Source organism: Jaculus jaculus, chromosome 8 (assembly GCF_020740685.1).
Source record: "Jaculus jaculus isolate mJacJac1 chromosome 8, mJacJac1.mat.Y.cur, whole genome shotgun sequence".
Classification (NCBI taxonomy): Eukaryota; Metazoa; Chordata; class Mammalia; order Rodentia; family Dipodidae; genus Jaculus; species Jaculus jaculus.
In genome coordinates, this window is record NC_059109.1 from 23,511,404 (window position 1) to 23,528,651 (window position 17,248).

General features: G+C 37.4%; 1 protein-coding gene across 1 annotated transcript in view; it reads left to right on the plus strand.

Moving 5' to 3' along the window:
• The window catches only part of Col9a1 (collagen type IX alpha 1 chain), a 92,766-nt gene that overhangs the window by 26,767 nt on the left and 48,751 nt on the right, over nucleotides 1–17,248 (plus strand). Inside the window, exons 11-18 of the mRNA XM_045156687.1 lie at nucleotides 5,753–5,806; nucleotides 6,042–6,077; nucleotides 9,287–9,310; nucleotides 9,662–9,715; nucleotides 10,921–10,974; nucleotides 11,597–11,629; nucleotides 13,203–13,259; nucleotides 14,892–14,945. Coding sequence (XP_045012622.1) covers nucleotides 5,753–5,806; nucleotides 6,042–6,077; nucleotides 9,287–9,310; nucleotides 9,662–9,715; nucleotides 10,921–10,974; nucleotides 11,597–11,629; nucleotides 13,203–13,259; nucleotides 14,892–14,945 — 366 coding nt within the window. The remainder of the gene's footprint in view (nucleotides 1–5,752; nucleotides 5,807–6,041; nucleotides 6,078–9,286; nucleotides 9,311–9,661; nucleotides 9,716–10,920; nucleotides 10,975–11,596; nucleotides 11,630–13,202; nucleotides 13,260–14,891; nucleotides 14,946–17,248) is intronic.

Consider the following 17,248-nt stretch of genomic DNA (forward strand, 5'->3'; position numbering starts at 1 on the left):
ATGTAGATATAAATGAGGTTCTTTTTATTTTATTTTTGAGGCAGATTCTCACTGTATCCCAGGCTGACCTTGGAACTCAATCTGTAGCTCAAGTGGGCCTCTTACTCAGAGTGAACCATCTACCCCCAGCCTCTCTATTGTTAGGATTAAGGGTGTGAGCCACCATACCCAGCTCATGAAGTTCTTTTTTTAAAATTCAATTTTTAAATAAAAGGTTGAACTTTTATATCCCTTCTTCCCTTTCCCCATTATACTGAAGGCCCTCCACTGTGGAGTTAATGGTATTCACTGTGGTGTCCTAAAAGCTTTAGTCAGTCTCTGATGTTAGGGGAGGGGGTGGCACCTCAGGCTAATTCTACTCACTGAGGCTCTTACAATATATGAATAATTGGAAGGAATAGAGGAAAACAGTGGTAGTGAAATGTTAGTATTTAACTTACCAACCAAGAGCAATGATGATGATGGATAGTTCAATGATACTCAAAATAATTTATGGGATATTTCGTGTTGTAAATATTTTTATGTTTCATTACCTCCAACTTTGGTTTCTTGCTCCATTTTGTTGACTTAACATTAAAACAATCTGTTACTACAATCAAGAATGGATATTTTGAGAATAGTATAGTAGTAACTAGCTCAAAGTTTACTATCTCTTCTGGCCATAGAGGAAAATTTCAAAATTTTTTTCTTGGTAGTGAGTCTAGGACCTTGACTGCCCATCTTTCTGTGTTCTGCTCTTTATCTCATTTAAAGCTCATTTTTTTTTTTGTAATGTTAAAAACAGATATTTTTGGATGTTTGAAAGAATGAGAGAGAAATATACTTCAAAGTTTATTTTCTTTGTCAAGTGGATTTTGGGCAGAAATGCAAAATGCCATTGAGTTATGCTTCTTGTGGCATGTCTGCATTTTACTAGCTGAGCTGCTGAAATTGTGGAAGGAAACCAGAAAATAGAGTGCTAGTAGAAAATAGAACACTGATAAATGGCAGTGTGAAAGTTCAGAACACAGCTTCAGGATTCTCCTATATGGAACTTTGTCTGCAGAAGTAATATAAAGGCAGTTCCTTCTGCCACTGCAGAGATTTTCAGCTGTAATTTCTTTGAAACAAGATGTAGAGAGTTTTATTGCAAATGGGATTTTGAAAATCAGGTACACTTGTGTGTCTATTTCCCCTTTTCTCTCTTTTTATTTTTTTCAAGGTGATTCTTCTTTTCTTTTATGGACACATAAAACTAGATGTGTCAGAGTAACAGAACAACTGTGTTATTACCATGGATAATAATTAGTAGAGATATTCTTGTAGATGTTACTCCTTTTAACATGCTCAGAGAGCTGTACAAACAGTATTTTATTCTTAAAAGAGCTATGTAATACAGGTAGAAAATTAAAATTAAAAAGAGTTAAAAGCATAGAAATTATAGTTAAACTATGCTACTCTACATAGGCATGGCATTAGGTGCTTTCTATTCTGTCGGTGTGAACACATTTTTCCCATGGCAGATTTTTTTCCTTTCCTTTTTTTTTTTTTCTTTTTAAAGGCAGGGTCTCACTCCCATCCAGGCTGGCCTGGAATTTACCATGTAGTTTCAGGGTGGCCTCGAACTCACAGTGATCCTCCTACCTCCGCCTCCCTAGTGCTGAGATTAAAGGCGTGCGCCACCACGCCTGGTTTTCCTGGCAGATGTTTAATGATAGTGGCTTAAGAAACTGTTCTGAAGCTGGGGATATGGCTCTATTGTTAAAGTACATCTGAAAAAAAAGTGCAGGCAAAAAAGCCAGGTATGGTGGCCATCACAGTAATGGAGAGAAAGGCAGAAGTGGGGGCTTCTGGGGCTTGATGTCTAGCTTGTCTAGCAGAATCTGCAGCTCTGGGTTTAGTGAGAGTCCTTTTCTCAAAGAATAAGGTGGAGAGTGACTGAGAAAGACAGCTGATATTGGCCTCTGGGCTACACATGCACACACCTACGAATTTCACCACACACACACACACACACACACACACACAAAGAGAAACTATTCTAAAAGTCTCTGCTAGAAACAGGCAGACATTAAAGAAATTTAGGAGGCCAATAGGTATAATACTGTGGTTAATATCTAGGTTGTATCACTTGCTGGACTCTTTCTAAATGAGGAATACCATAATACCACTTAGAACACTGCACAGTTAAGCAGTCAGCCCAGGATTACACAGCTACTCCGTGCAAGGGTCATGGTTTGAGCCAAAAATAAAAATGGTATAAAAAGACAAGTGTGGTATTCTTCCATCTAAAAGGCTAACCATAATTAATGTTATTAATCAATTATGTATAAAGGGAATTAGATGCCAGAGCAATGTCCTGAAGCTGTATTGAACATTTCTCTCTTTTCTTTTTTCTTACCTTCTTTCCCTCCCTGTGTCCTCCATGACTGCTTTCATTCCTCATCCTTCCCCCTCTCTTACTTCTTTCCTGAGACAGGGTTTTGAGATGAAGCCTGCACTGATCTGGAGCTTGCTCTGTAGCCCAGGCTGACCTTGAATTCATGATCCTTATGTCTCATCCTCCTTGGTGCTGGAATTACTAGAATGTACATAGTAAGTTTATAATAGGTTTCATGGTAACATCAAATACCAAATCCACCTTCAATTTAATCCAAAGAATTTCCAATGACTGACACAAGTAATCATGTCATATGGAGGATATTAGAACTGTGAAGTGGCTTGGAAACCTCCAACTTATCCAATCATTTACTCAGTTTGCTTTATTATATTACATATAGTAATTATTGCCCTCTAGTATTACCAGTCATTCCAGACACAGGTTGAAGGTTAGCTGATTTTGTGTATGGAAATTGGCCAGGATTTGTCTTGGGTAGAGTTAGGATCTATTAATTAAACACACCCTGAAGTTTCTAAAATTTATGTGTAATATGTATTTACAGAGAGTGCTCCTGGATATGTGATCTCTGCTAAATATGAAAATGTTTGATATTATTGGTCTTCAGCAGTTAATTTTACTGAGACTTGTTTTTTTGGTAATTTTTCAGTTATTGGTATATTAAAATATTGTTTTCTTATTTCTTCTTTTTAAAAATATTTTATTTTTAGTTACTGATAGAGAGAGAGACAGATGGGTGGAATGGGTGTGCTAGGGCCATCAGCCACTGCAAACGAACTCCAGACACGTGCACCTCCTTTTGCATCTGGCTAACATGAGTCCTGGGAAACTGAACTTGGGTCCTTTGGCTTTGCAGGCAAATGCCATGACTGCTAAGTCATCCCCCTTGCCCCTTATTTCTTCATTTGTTCACCTGTGGAGTTCCTAGAGAATCTGATAGATAAAAATGATAAACTATTAGCTCTATGTGAATTACCTTAAAGCATTCAATTGGCTCTTATTGATGCCATGACACAAATTTTGGCAATGCAGTCTACAGCAGAGCTTTCATAGTTTCAAGAGATATTCCCCCATTGTTGTATGGACATTTTTCAAAATAATAATACAAAATTATATTCTATTTATGTACGATGTACAAACATACATAATTATTTTCTTTAGGAATACAGAATCTTAGGATCACATTGTAAACGCAACATCTAAAAGAGTAAAGAAGCTGGGCGTAGTGGTGCATACCTTTAATGCCAGTACTCGGGAGGGAGAAGCGGCAGGATCACCAGGAGTTGGAGGCTAGCCTCAGACTACACAGTGAATGTCACGTAATCCTGGGCTGGAATGAAAACCTACCTTGAAAAATCAAAAACCAAAAATAAATAAATAAATAAATAAGTAAATAGGGCTGGAGAGATGGTTTAGTGGTTAAGGCATGTACCTTTGAAGCCTAAGGACCCAGGTTCGATTCTCCAGGTCCCACATAAGCCAGATACACACTGTGGTGCATATGTTTGGAGTCCATTTGGAGTTGCTGGAGGCCCTAGCACACCCATTCTCAATCTCTCTCTCTTTCCCTCCCTGTCTCTGTTTCAAATAAATAAATAAATTAGATTAAATGTTTAAAAAAAGAATTAATATGGGCTGGAGAGATGGCTTAGTGGTTAAGCACTTGCCTGTGAAGCCGAAGGACCCCAGTTCGAGGCTTGAATCCCCTAGGACCCACGTTAGCCAGATACACAAGGAGGCGTATGTGTCTGGAGTTCGTTCGCAGTGGCTGGAGGCCCTGGCGTGCCCGTTCTCTATCTATCTCTATATGCCTCTTTTGCTCTCTGTCTGTCACTCTCAAATAAATAAATAAATAAATAAATAAATAAATTTCTGGAAGTAAGATTTGATTAAAAAAAGAATAAATAAAAAATAAAAAGGCATCTATCAAATGTGTAAATTAAGTATTGCATGTAGTATTATATGCTCTCGTATCTATTTTTAACTAAAGATATTGATACAATAGGTATTAGAGATAAGAAAGTGTACTTAATATATCTTAGCTTTGGATATGGTGGTTATAATTGTATACTAGGCTTAAATCATGCATAGCAGGTCAGATGTACTTAGGTATACCTATCTTTGGTAAGGAAAAACATGCTTTCAAAGGTTTGTACTTTAAAGTTAATGTTCTTCAATGAGTCACTGTCATTGCTGGAAGGTTGCTAAAGGGCTTCATGTAGCTATAAGGCAATAATTAAATTATTTGCCTTTAATTGCTATTGAGGAAACATTGTTGTCCTGCAGCTAAAGAGACACAAGTATTTTTATTTTGTAAGTGAAATGAAGAATGGACATGAATTTGGCTGAAGGGCAGAGGGAGGACCAGTCAGAGGACATTGGAACTATTATATTTCCTTTCTCACAAGACAAAACTTGCTACATTGTGACAAACAATTCAGTAGGAACAAAGTTAGAAAAATGAATACAAAAGAAAAATGACATAAATTTCAATAGAAACATTAAGCGTGTCTCATTTTTGGGTCATTCATAACAGATGTTTTTATTCGTTTTGTGCACAGTGTTGTCATGTTGTTACCAATGGTAGCCTCCTCCCTGTCCTCCCTCGTTCCCCCCCCTTGTAGGGGAGCATGGGTCATGCATTGTGGAGTTAGCCATCAGTTATGTGTAAATGACAATGTCTCTGTGCATAATGACACAACATGTGGCTCCAATATTCTTCCCACCCCCCTCTTGCGCAAATCTCCCTGAGCCGTCTTGGGTTCATATTAGGTCTGCTTCAGTGATGAGGTCTTGGGAGCCTCTGTGTCTCTGGGTATCTGGTTTGGTAGGAGCTGAGTGTTCTCTGTGTCTGTCTCCTTCACCCTTGTGCCGGTGCCAGAAGCAGCACTCTTGCTCATTTCTCCAATTACTCTTAGTTTTAGCTGGGGCCCTGGTGAGGTGTGATGGGCTGGTTCTCTCCTTAGGATCTGTGTTTATCTGAAAAAGAGAAGCAAATTTTACAATGGAGAGTGAAGTTAGAGCCAGATAAATGGGATAATCTTTTTTTTTTTTTTTTTTAGAGAATTTAATACATGTAGGCCCTCTTGTAGTCCATAATTGGTGGGAGCTTGGTAACGGAGAGCAGGCTCATTTCTGGATATGGTTCTGACTTGTTTTCCAGCTCCAGCTATGGGTTCCATTCCACTGAGCAGTCTCATTTTAAACATTACTTTTGAATAAGAATGCATATTATATCATATTACTTTATAAATATTTGTGTTATACAAACATAACCAGCCTGGAGATTCTTAATAAATAAAATGAAAATTTTCTACCTAATGGTTTGCCTAAGAATGTTATCATAGCTCTGACATCATGATCTTGCTTCTTTAGGGCTTAACAGGACCTGATGGAACCCCTGGCTCCATTGGACCAAGGGGACAAAAAGTAAGTTAGCCATATGACATTGATTGCATAGTGTTTACTAATCAAAAATACCTCAAAATATAGTTTGAAAATCAAGTAAAATATTGTAAGTCAGCTAAATTACTTTTTTCAACTAAAATTGCACTTGAAATGCCAAGATGTAGTGTTTAAATGATGTCAGTATTTATGCAATTTACATGTTTATGTATTCATACTATATGAAGATAAGTAAAATGAAGCTACTTTTATTTTTTAGGGAGAACCCGGGGTGCCTGGATCTCGTGGATTTCCAGTAAGTAACAAAAAAAAAAAACAAAAAAAAAACAAAACAAACCAAAAAAAAAACAGCAAAACTGAAAATCTCCTATCCTTAGAAAAAAATTTTGTCACTGTGAAAAAAAAGTCAATAAAATTTTCTACATAATATATGGCAAAGAGTATGACTTGTCTTGGCAAGTATTTTCTACTAAAAGTAGAAAAAATGATTATGCAGTTACAAAATATGTTTATGAAGTAGCCATTGCATTTATGATCTGACAGCAACTGTTATTACCTGCTCAAGACATATATATTATTGGGCCCAGCAACATTCCATCATGGCTGGTAGGCAAGGGAAAAAGAAGACATTAAGAGTAGAAATACTAGTTGGAGGGGAAAAAAGGGCTCTGTGAAAAGAGAGGAGGGAAAAGGAGAGTTAAGAGAAGGTAACAGGATAGGATTATGATCAAAATACATCAGACACATGCTTGAAAGTTGTCAATAAAAATTAAATAAATATTTATATAGTCTATTTTCAGTTGCTTTTTAATTTTGAACAAGACAGACATGGTCTCATTCTAAAGCCCAGTCTGGACATCTTGCCTCAGCCTGCTGGGTGCTGGGATGCAGACGACAGCTTCCTCTCTACCTTCTTTCTGGGAAAAAAAAAAAAAAAAATCTTGCATAACAAGAGCAAGAACCTAAGTGTGGCCTAATAATCTAATCTTAAACCATTCATCATAACACTTTCTTCACAACTAGTTTTCTAAAAATATTTTATTTATTTCTTTCTGAAAGATGAGAGAGAGAGAGAGAGAGAGAGAGAAAATGAATATGACCAGGTCTGTAGTCACTGTAAATGAACTCCAGACACCTCCTTGTGATCTGGCTTTACGTGGGTACTGGGGAATCGAACTTGGGTTCTTTGGCTTTGCTAGCAAGTATCTAAACTGCTAAGTTATATATATATATATAATTTATATATATATATTTGCTATTAAGATAATAGCTTATGGGCTGGAGAGATGGCTTAGCAGTTAAGGCACTTGCCTGCAAAGCCTAAGAATCCAGGTTCTACCCTCCAGGTCCCATGTAAGCCTGATGTGTAAGATGGCGCATGAATCTGTAGCTCATGTTTAGTGGCTAGAGGCCCTTGTGCACCCATTCTCTCTCTAAATAAGTTAAATAAATAAATAAATAAATAAATAAACAAATAAAGGTATCAGCTTATGAGGTACCATCAAGCACCCCATTCCCTGGCTAGATTTTTCTTGCATTGCACAAGTTGACAATTTGTTCTACAAGACTTGGGTGCTCAGACTTATCTACTTCCTGCTCTTCTCTTTGCCCCTCTTGCAGTTGCCATTCATATGTTACCCTCTGCCATTTGTACTGCTTCTTTCTTTCTTTTTTTTTGCCATATTTTACTATCTATCAACTTTTCCATTATGTTTATTTTTAGAAGTGAATGGCATGCTGGCATTTCTTTTTTTTTTTTTTTTTTTTCAAGGTAGGGTCTCACTCTGGTCCAGGCTGACCTGGAATTAACTCTGTAGTCTCAGGGTGGCCTTGAACTCATGGCGATCCTCCTACCTCTGCATCCCAAGTGCTGGGATTAAAGGCGTGCGCCACCACGCCCAGCTGGCATTTCTTTATTTCTTTTTTTTTTCTTCAAAATTTTAAAAGTCAGATCTCAATACTGTATATACAGGCCATTTCTTATATTTAGTGAAATTTTCAAACATCTGGGTCTTTGACAATGAAATAACTTATTGATTACTTTGATATCTTAAATATAAGACCTATTTCCCAATTGATCTATGCATCAAAGTCTTCTAATAAGAATAAGTTATCGAAAACTGCTTTGAAAAGCCTCACTTGTTACTCATGGGAAGTCTTTACTTGGTTGAGCTGCCTAAGTAATTTGAAATAATCGTATCATGATTGGAGGATGTGCGTTGGTTCCATGGGCTGTGCGTAGATGAGTATTTTAGCAAAGCACGTCTGAAGTGAAAAGCTACTGTGAATTTGAGACCATAGGAAGCTGTGAATAAAAGCTATTCAACCCAGTGGAGGAGAGAAAAGAATAATGAGAAATCCCAAGGGGAAAAAGTAGGATCAAGAAAGCAGACAGAGAACAGGGACTCCAGGTACTTGACAAAAATATTAGCCGCATGGCAGCACATTTTTCTTTTTGTTAGCATATATCCATTGTATGTAATCCTGGGTATCATAATGCTATATCCATGTAAGAATATCATATACTTTCAGCACATTTCCCCCATATCTCCCTACTCTCCCCTTTTTCACACCCATTACTTGCCTTCATTTCCTAGACACTTTTGCCTCTACTTTCATGCTACATATGCATATATGACTTTATGTGCCAGTATAAAATCTAGGATCTACAAATAGAGAGACATAGTGTTTGTCTTTCTGAGACTGACTTAATTTGTTTAATATGATAATCGGAAGTTGCATCCATTTTCTTACTTGTTGGAGTTTATGAAAGATAATTAGTATGTGGTTCTAAGACTTTATTGTATGTAGCCTGGTGTTGATAAAAGCATGTTAAGGGTAAAGGAAAGCAAAGTAAACTGACGAGCGTCAGAGTCAAATTTAGCATATTTCATTAGGACTGCATTGGAGGTTACCTCAGGAGTCACACTAATTTAATTTAAATGCCTACTAGATTTAGATTTTTTTTTTTTTTTTTTGGTCAGGAAATACATTTATAGTCCTGCCTACTAGATGTATTTCTGAAAGGTTTTCTCCTGCCTCTATGTGCTTAGTGCTGGCTTTGGGGTGGGGGGACTTCTAAACATCACTTATATTTATTATGAGCTGTAAAGCTATATTATCCTTAACGTGTGTTTTTTGTACACCACATGTGAATCAAACCTTTACACTCTTTGGCTGTGATGTGCCACTTTTTGAGGGATGGTAAGTTTTCCTGAGGGCAAAGTATAGATGGGTGGATTATTTGATTTTCTTTTTTAAAAAATTAGAAAGAGTGCTATTCAGAACAGAAACAATGGATGGTCTATGAAACTGCAGCAAGCTTCTGTTCTGTTTGAGGCTGTAATGTTTGCTCTGTATTCCCCAGTACTTTCTTTACCGTGAGTCTCACATGTTTCTTTAGTGTTAGAGGTTCACGTTTTGTTTTCAAATGAGTTATGCCTGCCTGAATTTATACTGTTTAAACCACATGTAATAAATATATCTATGTTGTTTTTCTTTTAGGGCCGTGGCATTCCAGGACCCCCTGTATGTATCATTTCATCATTTACTTTTACATAGTCCAGAAAATAGCCTCCTTCTCAATTCCTGAGCTATTAACTACCACTCTAGCTAGTGGGGTTTACAGGTTCCACCTATATGATCTTAGGTGGCTACTAATGTCAACATCCCTATTATGATATATAAAATATTTCCTATTTTAGCAAATTCTGCTCCATGTTAAATAAAGTTTGATCAAATGAGTTATTGCTTTATTGGAAACCAAAGCTAGCACAGAAACATAATTCTGAGCCTGCTATTTAGCATATTTGATAGCATTTATGCTACCCTATAAAGGTATTCATTAATTGCCTTGTCACTTTGATTTTTTAACTTCAGGGTCCTCCTGGGACCACAGGACTTCCTGGAGAGCTTGGCCGTGTAGGACCTATTGTGAGTACTCCAGTGCATTTTGGTAGACATTTGCTGATTTGATGGAGACATTGCTAATGAAGACAAATCATCCTTACTGTATGCTTCCTCCTGCAAATCAAAAAATGGCAAATGGACTTTATTCCAGTTAAACATTACTTCTGAAATTCCAGATTGAGTGTTATGTCTTGGAGTAACATCACATTTTATAGACTCTCAATCAGGATTGGGGGACCATGACTTTTTTGTTAGATTTTCCACATGATATAAAAATAGTGTTACATTAATTGGCATGCATATTTATGCTAGAACCATTAATTTATAATCAGAATTTAACTTTACACATAAATACACTGAACTTCATAGAGCAAATTGCTGATAAAAATACTTCATATGGATATTCAGTAAATATTTGAAAAATGTTGAAACATTGATGCTATCAAAAAGGATCAAGAAAATCGAAAATTACCAATTCATTGGGCCAAGGAGCCACATACTATGCACCTCTCTTGTTTCTATATGCATGATTAGTGTTAGCAGTGCTTGAAAATTTATTTACTAAACAAAAAAGTATATGAATATGAAATATTTGTATATTTAAAATAACTATCAGATGCTCCTTTTTGTAGTAGAATATTAAAAAGGAAAATGTGTCGAAACTAGAGTGTTGCAAATAACTTGAACTCTCTTTTGCGTAAGTGGTTTATTTTAACTTTAGCCATCTTTGATTTTTCTGTCCATTGTGAGTTCCATAACAGACCAGGTAATGGGTCAGGTGAACAGGGGAAGCAAGGTTCAGAATGGTAGAGACCCACCCTCTTCCTCTGAGCTTGAGGCTGGGTGCAAGCTTTTTTTTTTTTTTTTTTTTTGCTTACATTAGTGGATGGCACTAGCAGTATTGGCTGCTCTGATTCTTCTGTAAGTCAAACAGAAAATACAAAGGATTTCCAGTGCGTGTTCAGAGATGGGCAGAGGGATCATCATTTAAAAAGAATTGGTCTCATTTTTTTCCCTGTGTTTCCCTTTGCTGTGTTGTATGTCTTGTTGAGCTCAGAACTTCTCTTATTTTCCTGGTTTTGCAGAATAAATTGGATTTTGGTGCTGGTCTGTGCATGCCTGAGCTCTGCAGGGCTTCCAGCAATGCCATTGTCTAATACCTTTCTCATTTTATGTCCTGTGTTCTGATTCTGGTGTAACCACTCTATCCCAATTTTCAAATGACCTAGGGTGATCCTGGGAGAAGAGGACCACCTGGCCCCCCTGGACCCCCAGGGCCCAGTGTAAGTTATTTGCAACTTGATTTTTTCTTTAAGTCAGAGAGACAAACTAAAGAATTATCAGAAGCAAAAACAAAAGTGTCTATTGATTGACTCATCATTCTACCCTTCAAAATGCCTACTAATATTTCATACACTCAGAGCATGGCCATTTCAGGGGCAGCAATGTAGGAGAATCATAATTTAAAAGATTTTCCTAGAGCAAGCTGTACTCATCACATTTGAAGTCCTTTAACACCTGTGATTTCCCAAATGCTCAGAACTTTGACATGTAAATGAAGCATTTTCAAACAAATTAGTTTTTACTAAGGTTTTCACAACATCAAATGTAAAAACTAGGGTTTAAGCAGAAGGTGTGTGATGTGTTTAATTTATATGTCATGGTTCCCTGGGTTTTCTACTTCTTAGTCTCCATTTAATCCCCTCTACTGTGGTTTAGGAGGTCTACCAAGCAATACATCCTGAAGTCAGGTCTTTAGAATATTAACATGTTATATGCTGTGATTTGTTCCTTGTTATGAAACAATTATACTTATCACATTTTTGCCAGTAGACATTCTATTACTAGTGATTTTGAGTTAATCATTTAATTTTATTCTTAACTGTAACATTTTATCTACTTTAGGGAACAATCGGCTTTCATGATGGAGACCCATTGGTAATATTTATTTTTCTCTACATACAATATAGATCTTTGTGATTCTTTTTTTTTTTTTTTAAATTTAATTTGTTAGTTTTCTTTTCAGCAAATACAGGCAGTTTGGTACCATTGTTTAGGCTCATCCATGATCTACCCCCTCCCATTGGACCCTCCTTGTTGATGTAAATGGGTCATGCATTGTGGAGTTAGCCCAGTTATTAGTACGATAAATGTCTCTGCATATCATGACCCAATATGTGACTCTGACATTCTGTCCGCCCCCTCTTCCGCAAAATTTCCCTGAGCCATGTTGGGTTCATTTTTGGTCTGCTTCAGTGATGAGTTGTTGGGGACCTCTGAGGCTCTGGCTCTCTGATTTGGTAGGAGTTGATTTTTCTCTGTGTTGGTCTCCTTCCCCTTTGTGCTGGTATCCGGTTCATCAGGGAAACATCACCCTTGCTTGTTTTGCCAATTGTCCTTAGTTTCAGCCGGGCCCCTGTTGAGGTATGTTGGGGCAGCTCTCTCCTTAGGATCTGCATCTATCTGAAAAAGAGAAGCAGATTCTCCAACGGAGAGTAAGTTAGCACCCGGAAAATTGAGATAACAATTACTTTTTTGATAGAGAGTTTGATAGGTGTAGGCCCTCTTGTACCCCATGATTGATGGTAGCTTGACATATATATATTTTTTATTGGCATATATTATATGAATGAACCATGGTATTTTTAGGCAGGTATATGGCATAGTATAGTTTTAATTCAAAAACCATATAGTCCTTACATGAGCTAACTTTAAAATGACATATCTGGAGTATGCTAGGATTCGGTGTTTCACTTTTTAAAAAAATATTTATTTGAGAGAGAGACAGAGAGAGAAAGAGAGAGGGAGAGAATGGGCATACCAGGGCCTCCAGCCACTGTAAACAAACTTCAGACACATGTGCCACCATGTGCATCTGGCTTGTGTAGACTTTGTAGATTTGAACCTGGGTCCTTGGGCTTTGTAGGCAAGCACCTTAACTGCTAAGCCATCTCTCCAGCCCTGTGTTTCACTTTTATTCCGGTAGCAGAGCAATTTTTTAGGACTAGTGACAGATGGATTGAACACCCTCAAGGCATAGCAATTTTTTTTTTTTTTAACTACTGAAGTATCTTTGTTTTTCCATAAGCCTTTTATTTTATGCCTAAGGTGTGAGTTTTCACTAGAGTACCCCATTGGTGGTAAACTGCACTAAAAATAACTTCATCCCATTTAATGAAGGAGTATGAACTTCAGAGTAGAGTTATTCCAGTAGAGTAGGAGGGAGCCAGTTCAGCTCATGTCATAATCTGTTCTGTTTCTTTAATACATTAGGTATCAAATCAATATGGAAGAATATTACCATAACAGATCTGGAAAATAAGTCTTTCACAGGATATTTGTTGTAGTCTGTATTTTTTTTCCCCTGTAAGCTAGAAATATTTCTGTGATTAAAAAGAAAACAAAGAAAAGAATATTCAGAGGTATTTAATGTGAGTCTATAGCTGGACTCCTTGGATTCTAGCTAATAGTTTATTCTTTCTCTCTGTCTCTCTCTTCTGTTTTCTTGTAGTGTCCCAATGCTTGCCCACCAGGTCGCTCTGGATATCCAGGCCTGCCAGGCATGAGGGTAAGAACAATTTCATCATTTTATTTTTAAGAGTATTAGCCACAGGAAAAAAATGGACTCATTAAGCCCGACCTTCTGGGTGTAGAGACACCACCTAGGTGGGTTAGTCAAGTCTGGGTTTGCTTACTCTGTGCTTTAGTCCAAGGTGCAAATTAACCTCGGAAATACCAGCTGGTGCCCTGACATATGCCCCTGCTGAGGTGCCGGTGTTTAATCATAACATGCCCCAGTAGTTCAGGGAAGAAATGCCATGAATGTACCTTGGACAGAGAGAATTTGGAACACCAAGTCAAGGGTCAATTTTTTGCCTCCTGTGGAGGAAGATAATGGTAGGAGTATGGGAAAGGAACTGAGCACATATGTATTTGAGTACGTTCTGGTTAAAAATTAGAAAACTGCAAAATATGCAATAATAGAGACTTATTTGAAGGAATTTTCTCTCATTTGGTCATCCTAATTACTTCAAAATATTATATTTAAAATATTTTTATTTATTTGAGAGAGAGAGAGAGAGAGAGAGAGAGAGAGAGAGAGAGAGAGAATGAATGGATGTGCCAGGGCCTCCTGCCACTGTAAGTGAATTCTAGACACATGCATCACTTTGTGCATGTGGCTTACATGGGTATTGGCCAACTGAACCCAGGCCAGTAGGTTTTGCAAAGCAAGTGCCTTTAACCACTGAGCCATCTCTTTAGTCTCCAAATGCTCCATGTTTTTAAAAAGACAGATATGGGGGAGGGGATAGCCTTTTCTCTCAAGTCTCCATGACCAAAGTGATTTTTAAGAAGTTCCAGATCCCTGGGGCTCTGCTGTGATCTGGAGGGCCTCAAGGCATTGGCTTCCACAGGTTTTCTCTAAGTGCAGTTTTAGCGGGTTTACTTATTGTGGACGATTTGGTTGGTGTCTTGTTTTTTCAAGACTGGAGAGGGGTGAAAGTTCGAACAGACTTAGTTTTGGAGTGTTCATCTCATAGTTTGCATCATGCTACTGCTCTAAGGCACATATGGCTAGTGTAGGTGACCTGACAAGAAAAGATGGGGCTCTTCTCTTATTGCTCTGCAACCATTATCTGTGCCCTTTAGCCTTCCTTTTGCATTTAAGACTGCGTACAAGAAGGAAGAATGCTGTGCTTTTGGGGAAGCGTATTCCTTGTCCAGTCCTTCTACTTACCTCCAGGAAAGAGGCAGAAGGGTTTCCACAGCGGCCATCAGAGAGGAGGCCATAGCTGGGTCAGGCTGCTGTGACTTCTGAAAAGCTAAATTACTACAGCTAACAATGACTTACTGCACTTAACTAAGTTGTAGGGGAGGAAGCTGAGGAAACAGGAATAAAGGATAGGTATCAATGGATTGTGTTGCTGAACTGGGTAACGAAGCACTTGCTATTCTAGAAGTGTTTTTTCCTGGTAATTAAAGCTGATGTTTATTATATAAAGTGTCACGTAGTGCACATGGTGCTATTACAGAGATTTAAGGCAGCACTTTTCTTTTTGACAAATTTTTTCCTTAGTAGCAGATAAGAGACAGATTTAGGGAGACAGGATCATTGAAGATTCATCTGACCATTTTTGGTGCCAAGCCCAATACAATTTTATTTATTTGTGTATGTCTCTTTTTTTTTTTTACTTGTTAGGGTCACAAAGGGGCTAAAGGAGAAATTGGTGAACCAGGAAGACAAGGACACAAGGTAAGGAAAATAAGTCTTCCAGTGGGTCAACTGTGATTAAGAGGTAGTGATCAACTTTTATTACAAGGAATTCTAAGGAGTCATAAATCGTTATGTTTTGTATATCATCTTTCTTTTGCAAGTAATACTTAGTAGGTTCTCTATTGGCACCTTAGTATAGTGACAAGATGCAATATTCTCCCATCCAAGTACCAAGCAGGCCTGACCCTGCTTAGCTTCTGAGATCAGACAAGACTGGGCACATTCACTATGATATGGCCATAGACGAAGTACAATATTCTCAGCTGTTCAGTTGTGAGAAAACAAAAAAGTCCAAAGAATGTACCAAACATTTTCACTGCATCATGTTGACTACCTGCACTTTCTGTTTCAAACTAATCAATACTGAGAAGTTTTCCTTGAAGCTTATGATAGGCAAATGTTATTTAATTGTTTCAGGTCACAACAGTTTCTGGCACTTGTACAATTTTATAACAAATGTTTGGCCTTTAGGTCCTCACCTTAAGTTCTGAAATAATTTGCCCATTAATTTCTGATATGATTTTACTATAGCCTAAATTTGGAGAAAGTCGGAAGCTAATGATAATTTAGTATCTTGGAAAAAGATGGGATCTAAGCTGGAGTTGTGGTTCAGTGGTTCAAGGCGTTTTGCCTACAAAGCTTTAAGGCCTATAATCATTTTCCCCATACCCACGTAAAGCCAGATACACAAAGATGTCCCATGCATCTGGAGTTCATTTTCAGTGGCAAGAGGCCCTACTTTGCTATGCCAATTGTCTCTTTCTCTCACCTTGTAAATAAATAAATAATATGTGTGTGTGTGTGTGTGTATTTTGAGGCTTGAATGCTCTATGACCTATTTGATAATTTTTCATCCACTGTGATGAAAAAATATTCAGTATATAAGCATTTTATCTCCTGCATAGAACTTTTATCTTAGTAAATTTTATAATGTCAGACCATTCTTATTAATGCAGGTGACTTTGATGATTGTGTCTTTCTACACCTTCCCTGGGTAGTGGTAAATAATTAGTCTTTTTATTAGAAAGTGAAGAGCTGGAGAGGCAGTTTATTAATGTCTCCAAGCATTTATATTTTTGTACTTCTTAGCTAAAATCAGTCTGTTGAATAATCTCACTTGCATAATCAAGATAAATAGACCAATTTTATATACTATGTTACAGTTTGTACATTTATTTTAGAGACTTTTATTACTTGGGCTGTGAATAGTTAAGACATTATTTATCTGGGAGAAAACAGCTGGGTTTCTGATGTTAATTGTAAATTTCTCTGCAGGCCCATCCCTCCACTGTTTCTAAAAAAATATGTGTTTGAAAATTTAACAAATTTTCTTGCATACCTGCTATGTGTGATGGTTTGCTCTGAGTTTTGGGAGGACAGAAAGTAAGAAAAATATGTCCAATCACAGAGCTAAATTAAATGCAACATATCAACATGATAGAACACTAGCCACAAAGGCAGGCATGCAAGAGTATTATTCAATTGCGTCCAGAGATACGTGTGGGTTGTGCAGCCGACACAGTGGACTTCTGTTGTCCCCTGTGCTCTGCCAGCCCTCCTCGCTGAGCTGGCCCTTTCATTTGTGAGCCTTTTACTCTCTTTCCCATGGGATTTGGAGATGGAGCTCTCCACAGGGCGTTTCTCCACTCTCCCCATGAAACTAGTGCTTTTGCTACTAAACAGGTTAGCTAGATGGACTCTCAAGTTCAGTTTGATCTTCAGTTGAAACCCTTCAGGATTTTGTGAGGGGCAAAATATCATTTATTGCTGAAAATACCTTTAGTTTACTTCACTACAAACCCTGAAAACTGGTGCAAGAAGGTAGGGTGACAGGAGGTCTATGAAGCATGAGTCCTGGAAGAAGTAATAATGGACTGAACCTAAATGGACGGCAGGGTAGGAAAGGAGAGCCCGGAGGTGTGAGGCTTGTTCCCCGTTCACAGTATGGCCTTCATGCAGTGAACTTGCCTGTGAGATAAGGAATGTATAATGGTTAACAGTCCTAAGGAAGAAATTAAACTATAGAATTGCTCAGAGAAAATATAAATTTTGAAAGTGCAAAAGCTTTTTAATGAGTGATATCAAAGGTATAACCTATGAAAGGGCTGACCTGAATATATTTAAAGATTATAATATAATATATATACATGCAAGCTAAATTTGATCATAATTTAAAAATAATATATCCTTTATAAAAGTTTGTATAACACTGACATATTTTCCTAATAATATCCTGTAACATACACACTTGGAATATAAATATATATGTGTTCTTGTGTTCT